Here is a 24,782-nt window from a genome sequence, read left to right as displayed (position 1 = left end):
GAGGGTTAAGAAGAGAGGAGAAGGTTTTGAAAAGCATGCGAGAGTCAGAAGAATTGTTAATTTTGTTGTGATAGTAAGTCATTTTAGCAGTAGATATGTTAGCAGAGAAAGAAGAGAGGAGGGATTGATAAAGACCAAGGTCAGATTGATTTTTGGATTTGCGCCACTTCCTCTCTGCACCCCTGAATATGGTGCAAAAGTTCATTTATTTCAGTAATTCAACTTAAAAGGTGAAACTAATATATTATATAGACTCATTACATGCAAAGTGAGATATTTCAAACTGTTATTTGTTATAATTTTGATGATTATGGCTTACAGTTTATGAAAACCCCAAATTCAAAATTAGAATATTGTGAAAAGGTTTTAATTTTGTGTAAAACTGGAAATATATTCAAAATTCAAAAAGGATTCATTCATTCGTCGAAGTCAAGTACACTGCACTTCTATGATTGGGTCTGCTAAATGAATAAATGTAAATAGATACAGTGTGTTTCTGTTCTGTACACAATTTTGCAAATGTAGTACAGTAGATCATCATGCATAAAGATGTGCACACCATGTATACATACTGCATATGCAAAAAAAGTATGTGTAATATGGCATCATTCCAAACAACCAAAGAGAGAATTTGCATGTGCAAACTATGTGCGCGTGCATGAGTTTGATGGGCCTATAGGAGATGCATGATGTTAATAGATTTAATTAGGCTAATTTACTCTCACAGAAAGCCAAATTACAGACATGCACTCTCTGATGTGTGTTGGCCTTGATTCGGCCGTGATTGTATTTGGATGCAGTTAAAGACTGATGACCGGACGCCCCTTTCCCACACCAACACACACCTGCCTATTGGCTGCAAAAATAATTAGCCACTTAGTATGCAAATGAGCATTACAAAGCATGACCTTTCAAACGCAGGAATGTAAATGTCTTGTTTCAAATCAGTCCCTTTGCAAATTAATGAAGGAGCCATTTAGGTTTGTCTGCCGCACTTTTGGTGTGTTTTGGTTTGTTTGCCAATCAAATTCAGTGTATCAATGCGGCACAGAACGCAGGGAAGACTCTAAATTACATGCTACACAGGCAACCTGCCAATTTGAGTCTTGAAAATCATATCAAGGCATAATACCGCAGCTGCAGTGTGAGCGTGTCATGCGCAAACCCGTTTACCGTGCAACAAAACAAGCCTCTTTATGCTTCCACAAAGAGTGTAAGCTACGTCAAGGTGCACGAAACACTCAATTATATCTGCACCAATACAAAAATCTATTGTGCTATACAGCAAAAAATTACGTTTTTGATATATTGTGTTTTTGAGACACCGGTTTGCAAGTTTAGTTGGTTTAAACGCCCGTCGAGCCCCAGTTATTGGAACTTCAGTTCGTTTGGTGCTGATGGATGTTTTTCTGTCATAACGGCATTTGATCACCCATACACAGACTAATTAGCTACAATGATTGATATTTGGTGCAGTGGAAGTTTCTCCGCTCCGCTGCAAACGGGTGAGCTGCCTTTATCACAGACACACAGTGTTTGTCAAGGACAGCGCAGATAATTGTTGGTTTCTACAGCGCGCTGACATTGAATGAGTATTGAGATGGCTCATTGTGTATTGCTGCTTGTTGTTGGTATTTACAGTAAAACTATCAAAACATTTATTGAACCGTGAAGTTAACGTGATTATAATTAATCATGAGTGGTTTCATATTATCTAGCTGATGCTGACACACAGTACAGGGTCTCTCTGGTTTGGAGTGGTTACAAATCAGTCCTTGAGGGAGTGTGACGCTTCAATCATTTAGTTGTTCAGATTTTTAACCCCTGTGCTGCTGTCAAACTCACAATTAGGCCACTTGTTTGGAGTTGTGTCCACATTGTTCCACCAATAAACCGATAAATTGCTGTCTAATGAAAATATTGTGGTAGAAAGGCACATTTCAAGCACAATAAGTACCGTGTTGATAACATGGTGCAGTGATAGTATCATATTTACAATAAATAAAGTGTTGCTGAACATCTATATAGGCTCGTTATTTAATGTCAGATTTCGTTGTGACAACTTACCTCAATGTAGTGTGACAACAAGCCCCAATAGTGATGGTCAATGTGAAGGCTATTCCATGAGCTCAATCTTTTATACTGCAATGAAAGGTTAAAATGTTCAATATCTTTTATTCGTTTGTTTTTTAAAAGTCAACAGTTAGCCTACTTGTTTTTTTTTTCTTTCTTTTTTTTTACAAAAACTGGCTTATGAAAAATAAACTAGCGTCATTTTACATAGAAATTGCCTCAGTAGACTATGAGGTAGGCTACAGTATGGTAATCATTTGGTACCCTGGCCAATATATTAATATATGGAGATCAGGGTAACATTTAATCACATTAAATAATAATAATTCGTTACATTTTTATAAGGCTTTACATAATTAATTACTGTGTAGCCTACCATCATGGTACCACCACAGTACTTTTCTACGAGTCATCAGAGTACCTGAGCACAAAATCACGTCGCAAAACGTGTTTCAGGCTGGATTTCCTGTGTTTAATCGACGTGGGATCCTTCAGAAGGACTAATTTTGACTGATTAGAGCCGAAAATGAAAAAACAGGGCACACAGATACACACGCACGGCACGTACACAAACTAAGCGCGCGCTACCGAGAGAATCAGCAGACTGGGAAGTATGATTCATATTATCGAATCGGTTCGTTTAAATGACTCGTTTCAGTGAACCGCCATTCTCAGATTGTTTTGATCACTCAAAGGGTTCCTATAGAAGTCCGTTGCAGGCTATCATTTAGCGAGGAGTTTTCGGTTAGGGTACATATTGTGTAATTTTTGTACTAACGTTACGTGCCTAAAAAATGAACAACAAAAAGGAAAATCCTTCTTAAATTGGTGATTCAGAAATTCATCTTAAAGGGATAGTTCACCCCAAAATTTTAATTCTGTCATCATTTACTCACCCTCAAGTTGCTCCAGTCCAAACCTGTATGAAAGAATGTCAGTTACCAAAAGTTGATTGGGCCCTATCTTTGAAATAACAAATTTTGTGTTCAACAGAAGAAACAAATTCATACATGTTTGGAAAAATTTGAGCCTAAATGATGACACAATTTTAATTTTTGGGTGAACTGTCCCTTTAAACTTGTGCAAACAGGTGTTTCACCTGCTTGTCACAATGGTCCAAAAACATGGTTTAGGATTTATATAATGTTCTAAGGTTTCAAAAGCATTGTTAATATTATTATTAAAGCAATTTTGTTTTCCCCACAGCACAGTAATCGGCTCGGCTGAATCACTAAAAAAGAATCGGCTCAAAAGAACCAAATTCGCTCGCGAATCGGACTCCACTACCACGGAGCAATCGAACCCCTCCCAGTTACTCCCGTGGTTCTTGCCACTAACATCAGACAACAATCTCCAAATATGTGCGAGCTCACATGAAATAACACCCAAGAGCGTCACATCATACATGTTGAGAGATTCCCCGAGGATGTGAGAGTCACGGATGCGGCGATCGATGAGTGTTTCTGTCGCAGGTAAGAGACAAACGCATGTCGCCTGTTGCTCAGCCACACATAAACACACATGATTGAGAGAGACTGACACGCATTCATCTGTGTCACATATGCATTTTGCATGCTGAGAATAGACTACATGCGTGTGTTAGATATAAAACAAGCGAATTGTAGGCTACATGCGTCAGCTGGTGTTTGTTTGTGAGTGAATTATTGCAGGCGCTTCATAAAATATGCGCCTTTTGAATAGCAATTGACAATTGCAGTTTGGATGTGCAGTCACAGTGCAACTGACATGTCTGATTTATTTAAGCCAGCCAGGCATGAGCAACTTATTTGCAGTTATTGATTCATCTCTCATAATGGGACTAATAATCATGTTTAATGAATGCAATCATGCTTCACATTCATTAGGGTGTGGAGATGCGCGCCTCGGCTGTAATCTGCGAGATCACTCTGCACTGCTTTACAAGTCGAGAAAAGTTATTTTCAGCGCTTAGCTTTCTGGTTTAGACCTGCCTTGGAGTGCTTCTGATGCTGTCTCTGCTTGTGAAATTGCTAGAAGAAGGTGATGTTCCCTTTGATCACACCGGAAGGGTCAGATTTCAGGATTAATTCAGGGATAATGCATTGGATCAAAGCTCTGCTTCTGCTCATATCTGATCGGATTATTATCACATTTGACACGAGACTCCTTTAAAGCCAGATTCAGATCTGGCATTTGTTCTGAGCAATATGATGCTTTTAAACAACATATTATTTTACCCTTTGTGCTTCAAGGTTTTAATGCTTCTGTCAAATCCAGTGAGGAGTAAAATGCATGCATAAAATGCATCAAAAGAAATATCCATGCAATTTTTTTCATCAGACATTGCTTGTTATTAGTCACTTAGCTCAGTATAAAATATCAGCCACGATACCCAAACGTTATTTATGTTCAAAGCTTTATTGAATAAATGAATGATGGCAAGTGCATAAAAGCCATAGGATTTCTTTCCCCAGCTCCATAATCTTCACATTATGAACTTTAATGTGTTGTGATGATGGTAAAAGCTTCACAATCTGTTTGGCTTTCTTGGAGCTGTGAGCCGGTGACGTAGAGCCAAGCTCTGCCTGATGATAATAATCTGGATCAATGTGTTTTAATATTAAAACCGGATGTCAGTCTAATTATGACTCTTCCATTCATGATGAGCAGGGTCTGTACTCATTCTTGCAATGCCAACAGCAATATCATTTCTTCTTATTAACCATGTAGTAAAATATCTAAACATCCTTAGAAGAAAATAGATGTACCCTAGAAGCAAATTGCATGAAATATTAAGACTTGTTTTAAGAGAATGCATCAAGTATTAAATGTTTAAAGTCAGCTTGAAATTAAAAATCAACCTATCTATGTTATCCTATTTTCTAAATGCATGTTATTGAATGTTTCATTAATGCATGTTTCATTGTTTTTTATTTGACCTTTTTAGTTGAAATGTAATAACTGGATCATATTGTGAAATGACTTCTCCAATCATTAAGTCCGATTAATATATAACAATGCTACAGTAAAACCTAATAATTGGTGTGCTGTAACTTACCTAACAGAGAAAAATAAATAAATTCTATTTAATAATATAATACATATATGTTAAATTATCTGAATATTTTTAATAATTTAAAAAAATATGCTAATTTTATTTTTAATATGATATTTTAATAGATTTTTAATATATAATTATATTTAGGTGTAAAAAGTGTGAATCACCTTATGAATTTCCTTTAGCTGTATATGTATAAACTATATTATTTGAAATGGTATACATATTTTTGGTAACTTAACATTATATGTAATTCTACATTTAATAATCATATTTTAATAGATTTTATTTAAATAAAACTATATTTAGTAGTTAAAAGTGTGAATCAACTTCCTTTAACTGTAAAATATATTGTTACAATTTGATATGCCACAACTAGCATTTATGGTACAGCTTCTAGTTTATATATATATATATATATATATATATATATATATATATTCATAAACAAAATTCAATAAGGTCTGGCTTGGTTTAAGATCCTGTAACTCTCTTATATGGTGATCACAGGCCATAAACCTCAATATATCATATATATCCATCCTGAAGAGTGATGTCTAAATAAAAATGTTCCTCCATAAGTAACTGCAGTTTACCGATACGATAATTCTTTATATTTGACAGCCGATAATCGATATATTGGCCTAATTTAAAATATAAATCCTAATTTTTATAAAAAAAATTGAGAGCCTGATTTAAAAAACAAGTGTCTTACCATTAAAAGCCACGTCCCAAACACACAATGATATATTCTCATTATTACTGTATGTAGCCGATATGACTTGGACTGCTCGTGTCGCACTGAACCGTATTTTCCTTTTCTGAAGTGTTTCCAATCATATTTCAAGCGATTCAAAACCATAATGATGAACAGTGCACATCTGAAGTGTCTCCGCTGAAGGAAATAATCCTTTATTTATCAGCATTTATACATTGGACAAATTTTAAACATCTGTACATTAAATATTAACATATATCGGCCGATACCGATATGGTGGCCGATATATCGTGCGTTAATATTTAAACAACAAATGGAGATCGAGAGCCCAGATGTTTTATAATTTAGGGATGATGATGAACAATCAGCATGTAATTATGGAAGAATAAACCCAGAACGTGTGACATTATATTATATTATACTAGTATATTATATTCACATTTATTTGTATAGCGCTTTTCACAATACTGTATATAGTTTCAAAGCAGCTTTACAGAAAATGCATGTCTTTACATTACAATTTAGAGTAATCAGAGGTATTATATTATATTAGCCTATATTATATTACATTAGCTGAGCTTATACTTAATACACAAGCACAGCTTTATTGAAGCATGCAGTTTCCTGGATGAGCAGTCATTTAAACATTGTTGCTATGGGCAACAGTCATTTTTCAGGAAAATTTGACTTCTGAATGTCAGAATTGACCAATCAGAATCATTCCAGAGAGCCATGCAATAATATCATGTATTTTTTATTTAAGATTCATCTAGAGTTCATCTCGCCTGAATTTCAACATAAGTAGTTTGTTGTTGACAGTGTGTGAGTGACACGTTGTTGTTTTTTTCTCGTTTTCTGTAATGGCCTGTCAGAGTTGTAATAGTTTGCTCCCAAACGGCTGAGATCTTCCATCATATATCCCATGTGGCAGATGCACACACACACACACATTACATCAGCCGAGTCCACACTGGCCCTCAAGAGCCTCCGGCAACACACACACACTCACTGAGCATGGCATGTCAGGACTCCTGGGATGCTTATTTTTACATCACTATTGATTTATTTACATATAAAAGGTCCAGATGTGCATGCCTCTGTTAATGCGCATGTTTTGTGCTCCGCTAACTCAGTCCGCTGTTAAATGTAGCGCACTCAGAAACTCTTCCAGCCGCTGTTATCTCTCACTTTTCTCTTCTGTTGTTTGCATCAATCCCGGCTTGGCGTCACGTATGTTCAGTGGCATGTGCTCTGTGTTAATGTGTGTTAATTATAGTTCTCCCTGTCCTCCTGAAATACAAGCGGTTTGCAGTGTGTTAGGTGACCTTAACTGTGTGTGTTTCTTCATGCAGTGTTGGGGAAGCTGCTTTGAAACTGTATTCGGTGTAGTTTACACAGCGGGGCTTGGATGTTTGTGATTGAACCCTTTCGATTTTTCTATATTTCTGCATAAATATAACCCAAAACTTTATCAGATGTTCACCAAAGTCCAAAGGCTACGTTCAGACTGCAGGTAAATGTTTTTGGCTTATATGTGACCCTGGATCACAAACCCAGTCTGGAGTCGCACGGGTATATCTGTGGCAATAGCCAACTATACACTGTATGGGTCAAAGTCATAGATTTGTCTTTTATGCCAAAAATCATGAGGATATTAAGATCATGTTCCATGAAGATATTTAGCAAATTTCCTACTGTAAATATATAAAACATGTATTTTTGTGAGTGAATGCAGCACAATCGTGAACATAAATGCACAACTTTAAAGGAGATTTTCTCAATGTTTACATTTTTTTGCTCCCTCAGATTCCAGATTTACAATAGTTGTGTCTCGACCAAATATTGTCCTATCCTAACAAACCACACATCAATGGAAAGATTATTTATTCAACTTTCATATGATGTATAAATCTCAATTGCGAAAAATTTCCCCATGTGACTGGTTTTGTGGTCCAGGGGTCACATACATGACTCATGACAGTGACAGTGAACACGTCACATGTAATCTGATATTTTCTATTCTGATTTGTGCCGCTTCCATATGTGGTGCTAAATCTGATACAGATCTGATGTTTAGCAATGCGACCGCACTCATATCGGACTACATGCGAGACTATTACGTCTAAACTTCGACCGATAGTGTTTTTTTCTCCCAATAACTAGGTTAGCCCGCGCCGATAACCGATTGATCAACTTTCAAAAATGAATACTGAATGAAAACAAACATAAAATAGTGCTTAAGTTTATTTAAATAAGTAAAAATAGTACTAAACAATGAAAATGTACTGTAGTTTTTAAAATACAAAAAATATGAATATATTAATTATACCTTATTCATTCATGTTAGTTCATATGCTAATGTTAAGAGATACAACTATAAAATGTAAACATAGGCTCGCAGTGTGAACGGAGCCAAAGAGAACCCCAATCATACTAATGAGAACAAAATATATACTTTGTAAAATCAGCAATTATCCTATTTATTGAGAATATTATCCAGCCATTGTCTTTGCTGCATGATCCACTTTCTCTTGAGCTTCAGTTCACAGACAGATGTCCTGACATTTTCCTTCAGAATACACTGGTATAATATAACCGGCCCAAACCATAATATCACCAGCACCGTGTTTCACAGACGGGATCAGGTTATTATGCTGGGAATGCAGTGTTTTTCTTTCTCCAAGCGTCTCATTTAAACCAAAAAGTCCTATTTTTGGCTTGTCCACATGATCTTTAGCAAACTGCAGACGGGCAGCAATGTTGTTCTTGGAGTTTCAAGAACATTGACATCAGCCGACGTGAGAGAGGCCTTCAGTTGCTTAGAAATTAGCCGTGACCTCGTGGACTATTATACACACATCTGGCTTTTGGAGTGACCTTGGTTGGTCGACCTCTGGGAAGAGTAGCAATTGTCTTTAATGTCCTCTATTTGTGTGGATTTGTGGACTCAAAACTCTTTAGAATAGTTATATTTATAGTTTTATAAACTTTTCTAGTCTGATGAGCAACAACAAGGTCCTCAAGCACCTCATTTGTCCGGGCCAGGACACACGTCCACAAACACGTGTTGTGAAGTTGATCCCTGTTCTTTAAATAAAACAGGGCAGGCGCTGACACAGGATTGTCATCGCATTGACTGAAAACATCTAAAAATAGCCTAATTTTGCCTTCAAATGAACTGCTAATCAAGCCTCACATACTTTTGGATAATTTTCCTGAATAAATAAATGACCAAGGATATTATTTTGTGTAGTTATATGTTTTTGGTCATAAAGTCACAAACTTCCAAGCACCACTGTAAATGAGTTAAAACTGCGGTCTGGAATTAGAGTTGGTCACTAATTGGTCTATTGAGCAGTAAAATGTTTAGTTTAATTAATAAACCCGGACAGTGTGATCAGTAGTGGGGTCTTGTCACCCAGCGGGGGTTTATATTGTGATAATGACTGATTTACTGTTTTATCCCTTATCTAACTGCACTGAAGCTATAGGAGGAGAATGTTTATATATATATATATATATATCAAATTATTATTTATTTGTCCAATCAAAGCGGTATTTATCGGGCACAACAACAAAGGTGTTGATTAGAGTGATGCAATAAATTGCACAGATAAGTTTACACTAAATGCAACTTGAAAACTGTCTGTGAATCTTATTTTTGCATTCATGTAGTTTCAGATTTAGGTTCAATGCACTAAGTTTTAAGTGAATAATCACGACTTCTGTATGCAAACATTCACTCATTTATGCACAAAAGATTTTGCCCACTGTATAATAATAAAAATTGCCCACTGTCCACAATAATAAGACCCAATGTATTCATTCTGCCTGCTTATGCATTTGTCTAATCATACATTAAATAACATCAATTTGAATTAAACAATTACTGTAAACACTAGGGATCAAACAATACAGGCTTTTTCAATGGCTGATATTTATAGAGCAATGTGGCAAATTTAATGTTGTGTGTGTGTGCGTGTGTGTGTGTGTGTGTGGATCCTTTGATTTCTGAAGGATCATATGACACTGATGAGTTATTGCTGCTGAAAATGCAACGTCAGAAATAAATTACACATTAAAATATATTCAAATAGAAACCCATTTTAAATGGTGATAATATTTCACAATATTACTGTTTTTACTGTATTTTTCTTATATAAAATACTTTGATTTTTTTTTAATAAATAAATCCTTTGTGAGCAGAAAAGACTGAATTTTACATTTTGGAACAGTTGAAATACCACTTCTGTTAATTGATAATCAAAGAATGTTCAGATATCAACTGATTAATCAGCAAATACTGCAGTCTTTCTTCAGTTAGCCTCGTATCACTTAGTGTTGCACTGATGTGAGTGTTTCTGACAGGCCTCTCAGACAGAGAGGTTCTGTATGTACTGGAGAAAGGTGTCAATCCGACCCATGAATGATCTGGTCTCCTTCACTGTGTGTTCTCCCTCCGCAGGCTCATACAGACGATGAGAGTTGACGAGACCCACGGATCTTGGTGACGACGCGGTCCCGCTATGGGGCTCCCGTGAACGGCCCTGGCGTCGAGTATGTTGACTGCCTGTCAGCATGACGCCGTTGGACCTGTGGCTTTCGCGCTCCATCCCCATGTGTCTGCTCCTGCAAAGCCTGGTGCTCATGGTCCTGTGCTTTCCGTCTGCCAGCACCTGTCCCAAGGGTTGCACCTGCCAGCGGTCCGAAAGCCCTCCACACGGCCTCAACGTCACCTGTAGTCTGTCCCGCTTGAAGGAGATCCCGCCCGACGTCCCGCCGGAAACCCAGCTACTCCAACTTGACCGGAACCACATATCTCTGGTGCCCGATCGCATATTTCACGGTTTGAGGATGCTTCGGAGGCTCAATCTATCTCACAATGCCGTGGAAACCCTCGGCGAGGGGGCGTTCGTTGGTTTAGAGGGATCTCTTGAAGTGCTGGACTTGTCTCATAACCGCATCACTAGCGTGCACAAGGAGGCGTTCGCGCGGTTGAAGGCGCGCGTGGTGGTGGACAACAACCCTTGGCATTGCGACTGCGCCTTACAGCAAGCGCTGGGCGGTATGGCACACAACCACGAGGCCGCCACGCACGTGTTGTGCCGTAGCTCGGAGCTGAGAGACCAGGAGGGCCAGCCGTTCCTGGCCGTGGACGCGGACTTGTGCAACCTAGCCAAGCGGACCACCGACTACGCCATGTTGGTGACCATGTTTGGCTGGTTTGCAATGGTTATCTCTTACGTTGTGTACTATGTACGGCAGAACCAAGAAGACGCGAGACGACACCTCGAGTACTTAAAATCGCTTCCCAGCAAGCCCAAGAAGCCGGACGAACCGGAGGACATCAGCACGGTCGTGTGACGGCGCAAAGATTGCGCGATACCAGAGACTAAAGGCCCGTTCACACCAAGGACGATAAAGCTTTAATAATCTTTTCTAATTCTATGAGAATAGTGAAATCCACACCACGGCTGTAACGAGAACAACACAGAAGAAAGATATCGTTTAGCGATGCACAATATATCGGCCACCATATCGGTATCGGCCACTTAATGCTAATTTTTAATCCTGTCGTTTTCGAACCGAAGGTTTTTGTTTTCGACAAAAAAATGTGGTCCGATATATTAAAGCTGATAATTAATGGATTATTTCCTTCAGCTGAGACACTTCAGATGCGCACTGTTCGCCATGATGGTTTTAAATTTCTTGAAATATTTATTTATTAAAGATTTGCCTCTTGAGATGCAACATCTCATTTTCAAGAGGGTCCTATAAACACAAATACAGAATACAAAAGACAAATCATAAACAAAAATAAGAATTAACAACATTACAGATACACCTACAAATTCATTATACACAAATTCTCTCACCAACTCACACCGACCCATTAACTAACATAAAGTTTACTCAAAGTTAAATAAATAAATAAGAAAGTATGACATTTTAACAGATAAACAAATGAACAAAGAATTGAAATTAACTTAAAAAATTAAAAGCATAAACAAATATGATTGGAAACACTTCAAATAAAAGAAAATACGGTTCAGTGCAACATGCATATCGGCTACGATATGAACATGAGAACATTATAATTGTTTGTTTGGGACGTGGATTTTAATGGTGAGACTTTAGTTTTTTTTAATCAGGCTCTCAAAAATTATATAAAAATATGGATTTAGATTTATCGGCCAATATATCGGTTATCGGCTTTCAAATATAAAGAATTATCGGTTATCGGTATTGGCCAAAAATTTCATATCGGTGCATCCCTAATTTTGGAATCACTTTTTTTCAGCTGATGATGGATAAAAACATTGACAGCCAATCAGAATCCAGAGCTTGAGCATTTAAAGTGGCAGACAACAAAACTGCAGTGTGTGCTTATAATAAACAGAACGTTATCAAGCGTCTGTGTGCACGCTAATAGTTATCGTTCTTCGTGTGAACGGCGTTTAAACCAGGATGTTGACTATTGTGGCGCGAATCGTAAATGTCGTCTAGCGTACTACACCTGTCTTCTCTTTTTCCAATGTGCTTTCCTGTTTCTGAGTATGTATTTAGAACAATTTGTAATAACTTCCAACTCTGTGTCCTTATGAGAGAGAGAGAAAGAGGGAGTCTTTTAAAAGCGACGTCATTAAAACAATCGTAAAGTTGTCCTTTAAATGTGGTCCAGTCCCACCTTTTAGAGCGAGCACTTGTCTTCAGGCACATTGACACGAGTCATTTTCTATTTTAACTAGTCAGTTGGAACAGATCGTCCATCGTTGAGAGGCGATAATGGTCAGTACAGGTATTTTGAGAACTCAAATCTCAGGTGCAAATGTTGATAGACTCCAATGATTTGTAAAAACCCTCCGATGTTTTGATGCTACCAAGTTTTATAAGACAATCGCGAGGCATTTTAAAACCTTTAAAAAAACGGTGTGGCACGCCCTTTATTAGTGAACCTCGGGCTCGATGCGGGACATTTCTTCCAAAGTACTGAAACTATTATTGTGTTCCTGTGCATTTTTAGCGGTTTTTTTGTTTGTTTGTTTGTTGCGTTAAAACTCGTCCACATTAAATCGTAGAGCACAGCAGTGCTGGTGTGGTGCTTGTCACGTGATTCTCGAAAAAAAGTAGTCGAGGAACGTAGTCGATACCTCCATTCGAGTCTTGTGTCGGAAACGTTACTTGTGAGACTCTTTGTCGATGTCGTGAAAAGAGGCTCCCGAGCCCCATGTTATAGTCCTCGTGTAACATGAGATGGCCAGTGTGTGTTTTCATAGGTCCCTGAAACCAAACTCTGACTCAACTTCTGGCGTCCTGGAAGTGTACAGGGACGCCGGCTTCCCCTGGCGCTGTTGCGGTACAGCCGCCAGCACTCATTATTGTGTGTGTACAGTAATTCTGGCTGGTCGTGAGCAGAAAATTACAGCTGTCACTCTATTACTGGCCTCATTCTTACGGATGACTGCTGAGTCCAGCAAAGCAAAGCCCCGGGGAGAGCTGGAGGACAGAAAGACGGCAGGAGAAGAGAGGAGATGGAAGAGAGGAGGAAATCAGGGCCCTTAGGAACACGGGTTATGGTGGTGCCGTAGTATAGTAAGTTTCAAATGCCTTTCATATATCATTGCATTCACCTGATCCAATGAGACTGTGGTATTTCTATGATGTCCAAAAGTTGTTAATACCGACGTTAAATGGTATTATGATGGATGCAACCATGTATGTTCAAGATTGGGGAACCAAATGTAAACTGTAATGTATTGATCATTGGGGAATTGCCAATCAGAATATATTAGTACCATATCCACAAATTGGAAATACTACGGTAGTTTTGTGAGTGAAATGAGTGTTATTGTAACTTCTTTGTTGTGTATCCAGTGGAGTTCTTTTTTAACTAAACTTTTTAAACGGTAATTAAATTCCAAGGTTGGTGCCGTTATAATAATGACGTTTGATCGTGGCTTCAACATCGGTTCATCGGAAACATTAGGAGAACCTTAGAAGAACATTAGGAGAACGCTTACCCGACTTCACTGTAGATAAAGAGATTGGTCGTTTGCGTAGGAAGGTACCTGAAATCCCTTTAAAGAATCGTGTTTTTGAATGTACTTATCTAGTCTTTTGCCTTGTCTAACTGCGGTTGTTGTATTGTGCTGGGAAAGAAAGCTGATTCTCAATGGAGACTCCACAGTGAAGCTCGCTGTAGCCAAGGACACGGGGGAGAGATTTTCTAAGTGCCTGAAATACTCGTCTATATAAGTCTCTCATTCTTCCAGCTAATGAAAACTTTGCTTTGAAACGTTTCATTTGGACTCGAGTCTTACTCGGGATATGTCTTTACTGCACAAAGAAATGGGGAAAACAAATTAAGTTAGCGAGTCTTTTAGAGTGGCACTGATACGTGATGTTTTCTTAAGGCCCTTTCACATGATTCATGTCACGGCTTCAATGCGTCGTGCAATGCTTTGGCCTCCGGGGTGATTTTACAAGGCTGCTAAGTGGCAAAAAGTGTGAAAATAATGAAAATATCTGATCTTAGAACAGGAAGTCCTAGCAAATGCTTAAATATATTGGACAAAGACTTCTCTAACTTTCACTCTGAATGTCATTTCATCATTTTTTCTAGATGCTGTGCACATTATTCTCTCTTCTGATTTATTATTATTATGTTCAACTGTCTGTTCTTTTCGAAAGGTCAGCGACAAGTTAAGTTTGGTGGCGCCACACAAGTAACACTGTGTCCTAAATCTTTCCCATGTAAATGTGAGATTTGGTCTTCATCAAACACAAGTTTCAGGACATTTTCTTGTTCAGCTGATTCTGCATTGTCACTCAAAATTAAGCTCCACACATTAAACATCAAATACAATCTGATTGCCTGTGATTGTCACATCGCAAAGATTCATTGAGGCCATAAAAATGACTTGCTGTTGGAAACGTATTGATGTTTCGCTGGATCTTGCGTTGGGGAATCGAACGTGAATCATGTGAAGAGGCTTTTATTGGAAGAAAATTAGAGGCATGTGTTTCTTCCTATCTTATATTTATTTTTATTTTCTTTATTAATTTCTTCATCTTTGTGTACCATGTTTTGGCTTGGTATACATGATACTGACTTATGCTCAAAAAAGTGACATTGACGACGTACAACTGGAAGAGGACCAATGGTGCATCACATTGTAAATGCATGATGTAGAGAAAATGAAATAAAAGATTCATTCACACTGTTCCTGGTATACTTTTTTTCGCCTCTGCTCCAAAACCTAGTGAGCTGCCTACTTTACGGTATTTTAAGGAATATTAAAACATATGTAAGAGATGGACAGTACGGCAGCTCAATAGGTTTGGAAAAATCACGTTTGTCTGTGAATGCTGCATGTGTATTAACAAATATAGATTGTCATGACAGAATATGCTAATCAATGACTAGAAGATAATTACACATAAGCTTCATAAATTCATCAACTAACCATTCAGAAATGTCCTGTTCTTCTACATGTTGTCACTTCTTCTTGAGTCTCTCCATCTTTGTCTGACTCCGGTTTGAACATAAAAGGCTAAAAGTTTTAGAAATTTTCAGTGCGTGTGTGTGTGTGTGAGGTAAAAGGACATGAGCTCTTGAAGCTCCGCCCCCTGTGCCGGGAGCTCATTTGCATTTAAAGGGACAGACACAAAACGAGGTGTTTTTGCTCACCCTCAAAAAGTGACAATTTTAACATGCTATATACAAATATCTGTGTGGTATTTTGAGCTGAAACTTCACACACACACTCTGGGACATCAAAGACTTATTTTACATCTTGTGTAAAGGGCATTATACCACCCCTTTAAAATGTAACCAACATACAAGCCAACAATATTAACAAAAACATGTTCAATATTTATTTCTCTTTCAAGCACGCATGGTGTCAAATTTGCATCTAGTGGCAATTCTCTGGCACTGAGATGCAAAGTATAGAGAGTCATGAATAAAAAAACAAGGGCCGAATCCTGACAAGAGGCCAAATCTGTGAGGATTGAAATGTAAACAAAAGGTTTGAAGGGAGACGAAACGCGGTTTGTCATGGGTTCAGTGAAATCTCTGACACTGACATCTGTTGTCCTTTTTCATCTGAAGTGCGGACGCCTATTATCATTGCGCCGTGTCTAAAACAGGACCACAAATTGGGTCTATTTTTAAGGCGGTTTAAGCTGTGACAAGTTGAGCCTTATGATGAGCTTCTGAAATGATTCTCATTTCTAAACACATTCAGATCCTTCGGAGGATGTTGAGTTTAAGAAATAATTATGTGGATTTAATAATTTGGTCTGCAATATACAGCAGTATCGAGCTACAAAAAAGCTTTAAAGTAGAGTAAACTAAAACCATAAAAAAAACTTTTGTTACTTGAAATAAAATAAACATTAACATATATATATATATATATATATATATATATATATATAACTCTGCTATAAAGGTCGGAAACTAGGATTAGATTATAAAAGCATCAAAGCAAGTTGTATACAAATGACTTTTGAAATATTTTCATTTTAAAATGTTTTCTTTTGGTTTATTGCAACAGAAAACCCGCAGTATTCATTATTATATCACCGCTATCTTCACAGTTTTCCATAGATGTATTTATATTTGATTTCTTCATCAATTAATGCATATTTTATCACCTTGGATGTTAGTGCATTTTCAGACTTGAAAATATTTGAGGATAATGAGAATAATGATGAAAAGGCATTTGGTTCTGCAGCTTCTGAAATGCTAAATCAAACTGCATCTAATTCAAGACAAGCTAAAAAAAATTAATAAGTCCCAAGGGCGAATGTTTAAGAAACAAAAGCACTCAAAAACCTGAGCAATTTTGTGAAAACATTGACAGGTCGACACGAACATGCGAATCCTCAAGCATACAGTCTTTTAAACACAAAATCTACCAGCAGTTTTAATCTACTGGATTCAAAGTTTATAGTTAAACATATATAATCACTGATAGGCGAACAAAATAGCGTAAAGCACCTTTTGAAAGTAACTTGGTGCTTCAAATAAGGATTGCTTCATTACATTGTTACACAGTTGGCAACAAGTGATTATTAAAGATGTATTTGTCATTGAATCATTCATTAAAGAGATTTGTTGAAAAAGCGCTGATTCATCCAGTAATGAAACGAGTGAGTCATTGAATCATTCATGCCATCTGATATTTTTTATTCAGATGAATTAGACATTTTAAATAGACTGCAGCAATCGGCATTTTTCAGAACCTCTAAATGACATGTTATTTTGTTTAGTTGTCTGTTCAGAATCGTGATCTCTGTTTGAAACAAAAAAAAATTGCAGAATCGAGCAGCTCTCAATCTAACCAAAATTATCAAAAGTGGTTCTTAAGGTCATATCACACCACCACCACAACAACAAATCAGGCTGCATGCACAGAAAATTCTATAGAATTTTAGAATTCTATAGCATTCTATAGAATCCTATGGTTCTTCACTCAATTTTAAAGAACATTATATTCCCAAAGGAAAAATGTCTAAAATTATTGCAAAATACTTTCATGTTTAATGAGTCATGTCAATTTATTTCTAGTTTCGAGCTGCTTAATTCATACAAATGAATTAAAATAGAAAATTAAACAAATCAAAATGATATCCCATGACTTTATGCCTATAAGGTTCTAGTGGTTCTACCTTTTCTTCAAAGCTTTATGTGAATTCTGCAGCAAACAAACACACGATTGGCTCTTTTAGCTTTACCTGCCATGTTCATATATTTAATGAGGAGGAGACCGTGCATGTCTGCTATAATATCTCTGATATTATTATATCTGCTTACTGATTTACCAGATTTATTGAAAGATTTTAGCTTTTTAAGGCAGGACAATTACATTTTGTATTTTCTTTACGATGTGCTTTTTGCAATGGCTTTGCCCAATAACCCGTCCTTATATGTTCAGGTCGTTTATTATGATATATTATATCCTCCTGGACGAATATCTGCTTTGGTGGCACATGTGGTTTGTAGTATTGCGATCAGGCCCGGACATGTTCACATTTAATCATTTTTACGTCTTTGAACGCTCCACAGAAAGTCCCTGTGGATTCTGGAAGTAGTTTGCTTGTTCTATAAATATGAAAACAGACTGAGAGACAGTTGAGCCATCGCTGAGACGATGCTTTGTTGTTTCCTCCTACTGTGGAACCGTAACTTGATCATGTGTTTTGGGACACAGATTGTTGTGTCCCAAATGCAATAAACATGAAATAAAAGCGTGTTCATATGTGATCCATGACCTACAGAGAAATCTGGTGTGTAAGATCATATTGTTCTGTGGTGTGGAATCATAATATCATATCTTAGAGGCCATAATGCATCTCACAAACAGTGTTTGTAATAAATATGTGCACAAAAGATTGCCGGATGCTATCAAATGATATCTATGAAAATTTTATTGCATACAGTTTGCTCTCAGGAGTTTATAAGTATCAAGTTATCTCAGATGATTCTTTTAGTATTACAATAATCTAATGTGTGAGATCGCTGTCATTTGATATGTGCTCAGATCTGTTTAATTAGTGCCTATATATATACAGTACTGTATATGCTGCTATCTATCTATCTATCTATCTATCTATCTATCTATCTATCTATCTATCTATCTATCTATCTATCTATCTATCTATCTATCTATCTATCTATCTATCTATCTATCTATCTATCTATCTATCTATCTATCGAGAGAGGCCCTAATTAAACTATATCATATCTATATACCTGTAGATAACAAATCTATCTATATAGGCTATATATTTTTTTCCTATATATATATTTTCTATTAGTTTTAGTGAATCAGTTCAAACAGTCCGTTTCAATGAACCGTTCTCTACGTCTCTGTGAAGTGAGTCGATTCATTGATTCGCAACTTTGATTCATAGGCCTTAGGAGAATCTGATGAGAAATATTTGAGATCTCTGACTTTTTATATATTCTGATCATATTCATTATATTTTAAGTGTCTTTATTTTTTTTATAAATTTTATTCATTTTAGTGAATCAGTTCAAACTGTCCATTTCAATTCAAAACTGTGATTTGCATTATTTTTAACTCAGGTCTCCGTGTGGTGAATCGATTCAAAACTCTGATTCAAAACCAGAATTCCTTAGGAGAATCTGATTAGAAATTCAGTTTGATTGTTGTTGATAATGAGCTCAGATTCAAAGTTGCTGTAGCCAATTCATTTGAGTCAAATGTGAGATTTCTGGATGTAGGTAGGCTATATGCTAACTCCGAAACCTATTAGCTTTCGCTGAGATAATCTTAATTCTGGATTTCTTTTATTTGAGGTGCATCGAGGTGAATCGCCTCTATATTCCCCGGATGTTCTTGGCCTCTGATCACACACAGCCGAACAAACCCCTTCACGATTGAATAAAACGGAAGGATTAATGCCGAAGCTTTTCTGTCTCGTGCGACATAAACAATAAGATCCGATTAAAAAAGCTCATATTGATCACGCGGCGAGGCGAGGATTCCTCTCTTATTAAACCATTACTCTAATGACATTGACAGCGAAAGCACAATATCTCACTCCGGAATGACAGTTTGATTTGTGAAATGAAGCCTGTGTTGTGTGGAGAGTGTGTGTATGCTAATGAAGCGTTTGAGTAAAGCAGATTCCTCATTCTCATGCACAGCATCCGCAATATTACACTAATGAGGAAACTCTTTCTCTTTCCAATTAAAATCGTGAGGAAATGTGAAAAACACTTCTAGTAGTGCTCCTTCAAGAAAATGTGATTTTCTATTCAGAATCACAGTGGCATCATTTACTTGCATTATTCCCAACTCAAATGTTGTCATTCTTACAGTGTGTGACATAATGATGATAATGACAAGATGTTAATTTCTGTGAGTGTGAAGCTGCACTTTAAGTGTTTGCTCAGGGAGGATTGTGTATTTGCACACAAAAAGCCGGCGCACAGACTGTTATTTCTCAGAAGCGAGGCGATAAGGAGAGGGTTTTTGAGAAATGTGTGAATTCGCATGAAAGCAGAATTTATTGTGTGACTGCAGAGTCGTGATCAGGGTTTGAAATGAACTTTTTCACCCACCGGCCAATTTGGCTACTAATATTTAAGTTACCGGCCATTCAGGACTTCTACTAGCCAACAAAAAAGAAAATCAAATTAACCAGATTTACTATGTCACTTACACACACACACACACACACATATTAATATATGCATATGAGTGTGTGTGCACACATATACATACATATAATATATAATATAAGTGTTGTCCAGAGGGAATATTTGTTTTTATTGACCCCACAAGTTTGATTAAACCATCAAAATATGCTGAAAATATTGTATACATATTATTATCACAAATAAAGCAATTGACTCCAAGCACAACTACTAATTTGCTTACAACATCTTTAATAAAACTTGAATAAAGGGTGAAGATGTCAATTTTCCTAGGCCAGACATCACTTGGCTACTATTTTTTGCTATACAGTATCAACCGTATCCCAACCCTGGATAAAGTTACCCAAAGTGAAACTGCATGTTTTGTCCTGCTGTGTTACGCAAGATCTGTACGCCTCACCTTTCAGTGGGCGGATGTTTAAATCACACACCGGAATAGTTTCACACACACACACACACACCTACATCCACCTTCCGCCTCCATCAGGAACTGCCCGGTTAAAACGATGGCCAGCGTGTGTAAGTTTTCCTCCTCTACAGCTCGATTACAGCAGACTGTGTTAATGCTCTCGTGCGAGTCAAAGATCACACACGAGCGCTATAATCTTCCAGTCCAAACGGAGAGGAAATCGAGACTTCTCAGATGTTTCTCCTGAATCACGAGTGTCAGATCTGACAACATACCAAAGTTTGCAACTAAAGCTCATAGATCTCAATATGAACTCAAGCATTTCTCATCAGATCCTCCCAAAAACAAATCATTTCTCTTTTAATGCCTCTAAACTCTTACTCTCTTGTGTCTATTTTTAAAGGAGAAACTCCAAATGTAAACTCGTAATATTGGTTATTTGCCTCTTTATGTTTTTTTTTCCGCCAATAAGTTACTTTAATTTAATATTCACAGCATATTTGAAGTGTTAATATTCTCTGATTGTGTTTGTTTTGTGAGATATGTGAATGCTGTAGAGAATGAATGGCCTGCTGTACTTCACTGTTTGTGAGTGTGTTATTGTAATGTATTTTTAACACTGAACAGCTAAATATGACACACAGAGGTTGTGTGAGTCCTCCATGGCAACACACTCGTGTTTTAACAGCACGAATCTGTGATTCTCATGGGCATTGAATCTCTCAGGCTTTAAACCCTCTGCTTGCTCAAACATGCTGTCTCACATTCTGAAGTGATCTCTGCAATTAGTGATCTTGAGGAGCTCGACAGGCTGGAAAATCTGAGGCAACGTTTCAAGCATTTTGATGGAGCCGCTGGAGAGTGTAAACTTCACAATCAGACCACACACGCGCACACACACACACACACACACACATGCACGCTCACACACACGCACATACACACACAAACAAACACACACGTTCAGACCACAAACTCGCACACACACTCGCACACACACTCTCTCACAAACGTTCAGACCACACACACGCACACACACACACACATGCACGCTCACACACACGCACATACACACACATGCACGCACACACACACACACACACACACACACACACACACACACACACACACACACTCACAAACACACACGTTCAGACCACAAACTCACACTCACACACACACACACACTCTCACAAAAGTTCAGACCACACACACAAATTCTCTCAAATGCACACACACACACAGACTTACACACACTCTCTCACTCACACACACACACACACACACACACACACACACACAAACACTCTCACAAATGTTTAGACCACACACAAATTCTCTCAAATGCACACACACACACACATACCACAGACTTACACACTCTCTCTCTCTCTCACTCACACACAAACTCTCTCAAAAAACGTTCAGACCACACACACAAATTCTCTCAAATGCAACACACACACACTTACACGCCCTCTCTCTCTCTTACACACACACACACACACACACACACACACACAAGAACCTATTTTAGGTTGACGGCTCAATCTAGAGGCTTTGTCTGTTTTGAGTAAAAGAGCTTTTCCACAAATGCACAACACGACTCAATAACCTCTGTATTTATTCACCAAATAACTGGAGAAACGACAGCATATGAAGCAGTGATGAAGCTGATGAAATACTGCATCTCTTCAGTGCACATCTCAACCATTTTTGATGTAAGCTGCACTGACTTGGATGTGAATAATAGTGTCCTGCATACACATTAATAACACAATAACGCATATTCACTATATTAACTAAGTTTTCCCTCAATAAATGCCTAATTATATAGGCTAGTAAGGTATTTATATAGTTAAGGTATTGTTGAAGGGGTTATGTTTGCATATGGATCAAGAATATGATCATGCAGAATAAGGCATTAATATGTGCTTTATAAGTACTAATAAACAGCCAATATACTGTAATATATGCAATATGCATGCATGCTAATAATCGACTAGTTAATAGTGATTAAAAGTGTTATTTACCAGCATTGTTTATATACTTTTATAGTATTCATTAATATTGTGATTTTAGGTTTTGTTTATATTTTTTCAGTTTTCTTTGTATTTATAGTTTCAGTCATTTTATGTTTTTTTTTTTGTATGTTTTGTTATTTGTATTTAGCTTTAATTTATTAAGTTTTAGTAATATTGTAATTCAACTTTTTTCACATAGTTGCTACAGTAAAGGCAACTTTTTATCTATTTTTTATTTATATTTATTTGAATTAATGATTTTTTAAATAGTTTTAATTTTAGTTAACAATAACAGTACTGCATCCCCCCCAAAGCAATGAACTCTATCATGTGTTATTTTAATGTAACTGAGAAGTCTGAGATACCATTACAGTTTTGATTCATATTTTGATTTTTAATTTATTATATTTTCCGGTTTCGTTTACATTTGTTATGAGTTATTTTAGTGCATCGAGTTAGACTAAATAAAAAAGAAAAACTATGTCTTGGCAACTATCTGAAATAAAATAAGCTTAAGTCACTGTGTCAATGTAGCCTATATTTTATTTTATTTTATTTCAGGTTACGAAAATGTTTACGTTGTGTATTTACATTTCATTTAAGTATCAACTTCACATGTTTTTGCTCAAATAACTTAGGAGAAATTAAATGGACATAAAAATGTTCATAGTAGCCTATTGAATGTAAATATGGAGCAGTTCAGGTTATTTGATGAGAAATGTTTGAGTTCATATTGAGATCACTGACTTTAATATGAGCAGTTGCTGAGATCTTTTCTGTAGTTACTCCTGAAAGCCTCTCTTCTTATATTGTCATTCTAACGATTGAGATATAAACGAGATCTCTTTAATGATGCCTGTTCTATATACCTTATGCGCCAGAGAAACGAGCGCGCCGCCATCTTTATAATATTGTCTTTGAACTTCCGTTTCTGCGGTCGCTCTGTATATCTCTATGGCATCGCTGTCCAGGAGTAATTAGCTTTTGAAGTGGATTTACTTAATGTAAAGTTAACAAAAGTTATCATGAGGATTGTAATGTTTAAGTCAGATGCCTTAACAAATGTCAGTGGACCGTGAAGATTTTAAAACGAATTGTTCATTCATAAATACGCAAGATCGCTGTGACAATACAGACCGGAAGACGAAAGACAAATAGCGCCGCGCTGAAAAGGGGCGGGGCTACATAAGGTTATAAAATACACACAAAATAATTGAATGCAAAATAATGTTATTTCTGAGATCATGAGGTCATGTGAAGGCAGTTTGACATAGCCTACTAATGTTTATATTGCTCAGTATATAGTGTTTGGTTGTGTGTTCAGTGAGGCTGGTGTCATTTGATTGAGTTTCTCAGTTGTTGTTGATCTGATGAATGGTGTTTGACCTCTTTGAAAGCGTTCATCTCTTTAGTGTCTGTCTGATTCCTCTCTGCTCGTGTTTACTCAAACGCAGCACGCCTGAGTGTGTCTGTTTATAGCGAGCAAACACGCCACTTGGCACCTTCTGCTGCTTTCTGCCTTTCTCTCCTCATTTCCTGTCTTCTTCTGTTTCTCCCTGGCTCTCGCTTTGTTTCTTGTCTTCCTTCTGCTTGTAAAACTTGAGGTGTGAGGAAGAGTGAAAAAAAAAAAAAACTCAATATCTCTCCACACATTCGGCATGCGTTTGCTAAATGTGACATACCTGTAGTTTGACAAGAACAAAGAAAACTATATATGGATGAACTGAGACACTGTTAAATCATGCTATCAAAGTGTGTGAATGCCAAAGACAAGTTGATGCCAGTGTAAAGTGCTGATGAGACATAAAAAAGTGTATTAAATTAAATTGTTTTATTTGAGGTGTGTTTACCTCTGCAAAATCAGCCTCCACAATGATAGGATGTTGCAGGGGGTTCCTATGACAATTCATGTGGTCCCTGTGGTGTTTGGGGTGGTTGTTAGGTAGTTGCTAAGGTGTTTGGGTGGTTGCAAGCAGGTTTCTAAGGTGTTCTTGGTGGCTGCAAGGTCGTTGCTAAAGGTGTTCTGGGTGGTTACTGGGGTGTTTTGGGTGGTTGCTAGGGAGTTGCTAGGGTGTTTGGGTGGTTGTAAGCAGGTTTCTAAGGTGTTCTGGGTGGTTGCTAGGTGACAAATACACTCAAACTTAATACTTATTGTTAAAGGTTTGATCACATCCATAGTAATAGTCACACTTACCGCAAACTCCACTAAAATAATGTATTCTGCCAATGACACCATTACATCATGATATCAAAGACTATAGAGCGAAATGTCAAAGACAGGAAGATGATATTGTGAGGCAAAATACAAAAGAAAATGAGAAAAT

At 37.2% G+C, this 24,782-nt stretch overlaps 1 protein-coding gene across 1 annotated transcript; it reads left to right on the top strand.

Moving 5' to 3' along the window:
- Window positions 1–3,337: 3,337 nt before the first annotated feature.
- lrrc3b (leucine rich repeat containing 3B) lies at window positions 3,338–15,054 on the top strand. The gene is made up of 2 exons (XM_079591158.1): window positions 3,338–3,545; window positions 10,294–15,054. The coding sequence occupies exon 2, from the start codon at window positions 10,407–10,409 to the stop codon at window positions 11,190–11,192; it is 786 nt and encodes a 261-aa protein (XP_079447284.1). The 5' UTR covers window positions 3,338–3,545; window positions 10,294–10,406; the 3' UTR covers window positions 11,193–15,054.
- The last annotated feature ends 9,728 nt before the right edge of the window (window positions 15,055–24,782 follow it).

The sequence above is a fragment of the Phoxinus phoxinus genome (genome assembly GCF_949152265.1).
Source record: "Phoxinus phoxinus genome assembly, chromosome: 19".
Taxonomy (NCBI): Eukaryota; Metazoa; Chordata; class Actinopteri; order Cypriniformes; family Leuciscidae; genus Phoxinus; species Phoxinus phoxinus.
The sequence above is the reverse complement of the archived record's forward strand: the minus strand, read 5'-3'. Positions and strand labels throughout refer to the sequence as shown.

Excerpts from the sequence above, each read along its gene's own strand:
- lrrc3b (XM_079591158.1), top strand. The coding sequence starts at position 10,407 with ATGACGCCGTTGGACCTGTGGCTTTCGCGCTCCATCCCCATGTGTCTG.